General features: G+C 41.2%; 1 protein-coding gene across 1 annotated transcript; it reads left to right on the plus strand.

Annotated features, from left to right (window-relative positions):
- Positions 1-677: 677 nt before the first annotated feature.
- On the plus strand, positions 678-1,920 carry LOC127750521 (uncharacterized; the record flags this gene model as incomplete). Its single annotated transcript, XM_052272388.1, is given in 4 exon segments — positions 678-1,014; positions 1,186-1,296; positions 1,472-1,582; positions 1,753-1,920. Coding segments are annotated over 4 exon segments (514 nt in total), but the record flags the coding sequence as incomplete, so codon positions are not given.
- Between the last annotated feature and the right edge of the window lie 21 nt (positions 1,921-1,941).

The raw sequence follows: 1,941 nt of genomic DNA on the forward strand, positions 1-1,941 counted from the left end.
GACGATCCGATCGGCTTTTCCCGCGCAAGTGAAAATATTTGAACATGGTTAATGATGGTATGCCCATCGGCAAGGCGTCGTCTGTCATTGTTTAAAACAGTATTCGAACCTTCATATTTAAAATAAAACTTTAAAACAAATCTCTGTACTGTTGGCGATTCCTCTGGCGAGCTGGCAAATGTGAGGGCAATGACAGCATTCAGGAAACTTTGTGCTTATTGGGGTGGGCCACCAATGAAACCTGGAACATATAACCCATCACCCATCATTTGAGATTTTGCTGTTATTGATGCAGTTCGATTTGCTAAATGTAAATTGGAAGTTTAGCAATGCAATAACTACTCACAAATTTTGTGGGCACTGGGCTGCGTCTATGAGAAATGTATCCGGACCGATCATTTATGAGTAGATCCGTAAATGGTCCCTCATACATGTTCATAGTTCGACCCTCCCTACGTACAAGAGGCTATCTTTTTTGGTGCTGCAGACAAACGGCTAACTTTTTGGGGCTGGCAGACAAATGGCTATCTTTTTGAAGGTGGCAGACAAAAGGCTATCTTTTTGAGAGTGGCAGACAAGCTGCTAACCAACATTTTCCTCAAATTTGACATATTATACTTTTCTTATGAAACAGAACACGGGCTTTCGAATGAGAGTGGTGCGAAAGTTGATAGTACCATACCTAAAAAGATATTCCATGTTGAAACTCGACCATAACCTCACACCCGCGTCCTTTACCCTCGGAACAAGCGGCTAACTGAAGCCGGCGCCGCACCGGTCTGGCCGAGCTGGCAGACTGAGCGGAGCTGCGAAGTGAGAGAGGAGCAAGCCTTTGGCGGTGTCGTTGGGGGGATTGCCCGGGCGGGGCTTTAGGTGTTATTACAATCAAAATGAGTAGTGTTCGGGCCCGCAAATTATTAGCAGCAGGTCTTGTCGCTGCCGGAGCCCAGACAACACAAAATAGATCGAATGATGACGCTCCCGCGGAGTCGCCTCTACCCTTCAATGCACCATGTACGTATAACCTCAACAAAGAACTTTAGTTTAGTTGAAAACTATTCTTTCACTTCATGTCTCTTCTTATCTTTTTGTTAAAGTATCTTGAGTGGGTTACTAGTTCTACCTAGGTATTTTATGTTCTGACGTTCGACTTTCCATAATTAGTTGTTTTGTATTCAATAACAGCCCCAGATCCAGCGTTCAGGGCTTTATTCACCAACAACAAAAGGAAAACTACAAATGAGCAAGATCTTACAAGGAATGTTCGGAGAAGGCTTGACTTGGGATCTGGGCCAGGTATGCACTTAATTTTACACGTAAAAGTGTCCTTGTATCATTGACACTAGCCTAAAGTATGTTATGTCTCGTACCACAATATTAGTGCTTTGAGTCAGTTTTGTTTTGAATCTCGTTTGGGATATGCAAAACGTTTGGACATCTGTGTACATCTCTCTAACTTTCATGTTTTCAGGGAATAAATGTGTTGCAAGTAAAGCTGCTGCTAAACCAGTTGAAGATACTCCGAGCAGTACTGTAGCTGGGCCATTGCGAGAGCAGAATCATGGGCCGACAACAGCAAAAGGTATCTATGTAATTTGTAACCATCAAAAGTCTCTACATAAATAGTTTTTTAGACCTCTCTATAGAGGTTCAAAATGACTTAGCCTTTACTGTCAACCTATTTGAGAACAATTTTTAATTCTATAAGTAATAATTTAGAGAAGGTTCTGACATGACAATTTTCTTTACTAGCAGACAGCAGAGTTTCCAGCAGCATTGCAGGAAAGAATAATTTACCTGGGATCGAAAATGTCTCAGTTTCAACTGTTCAAAGTAGATTTCACAAGAAGTATGATTCTCCTACCAATAAGTCATCATCAGCAACCACTTCCAGAAACACTGGTAATATATATTTTTTATTTTAAGATAGTAAATAATCTA

Source organism: Frankliniella occidentalis, unplaced genomic scaffold, assembly GCF_000697945.3.
Source record: "Frankliniella occidentalis isolate FOCC.00 unplaced genomic scaffold, Focc_3.1 Scaffold203, whole genome shotgun sequence".
NCBI lineage: Eukaryota > Metazoa > Arthropoda > Insecta > Thysanoptera > Thripidae > Frankliniella > Frankliniella occidentalis.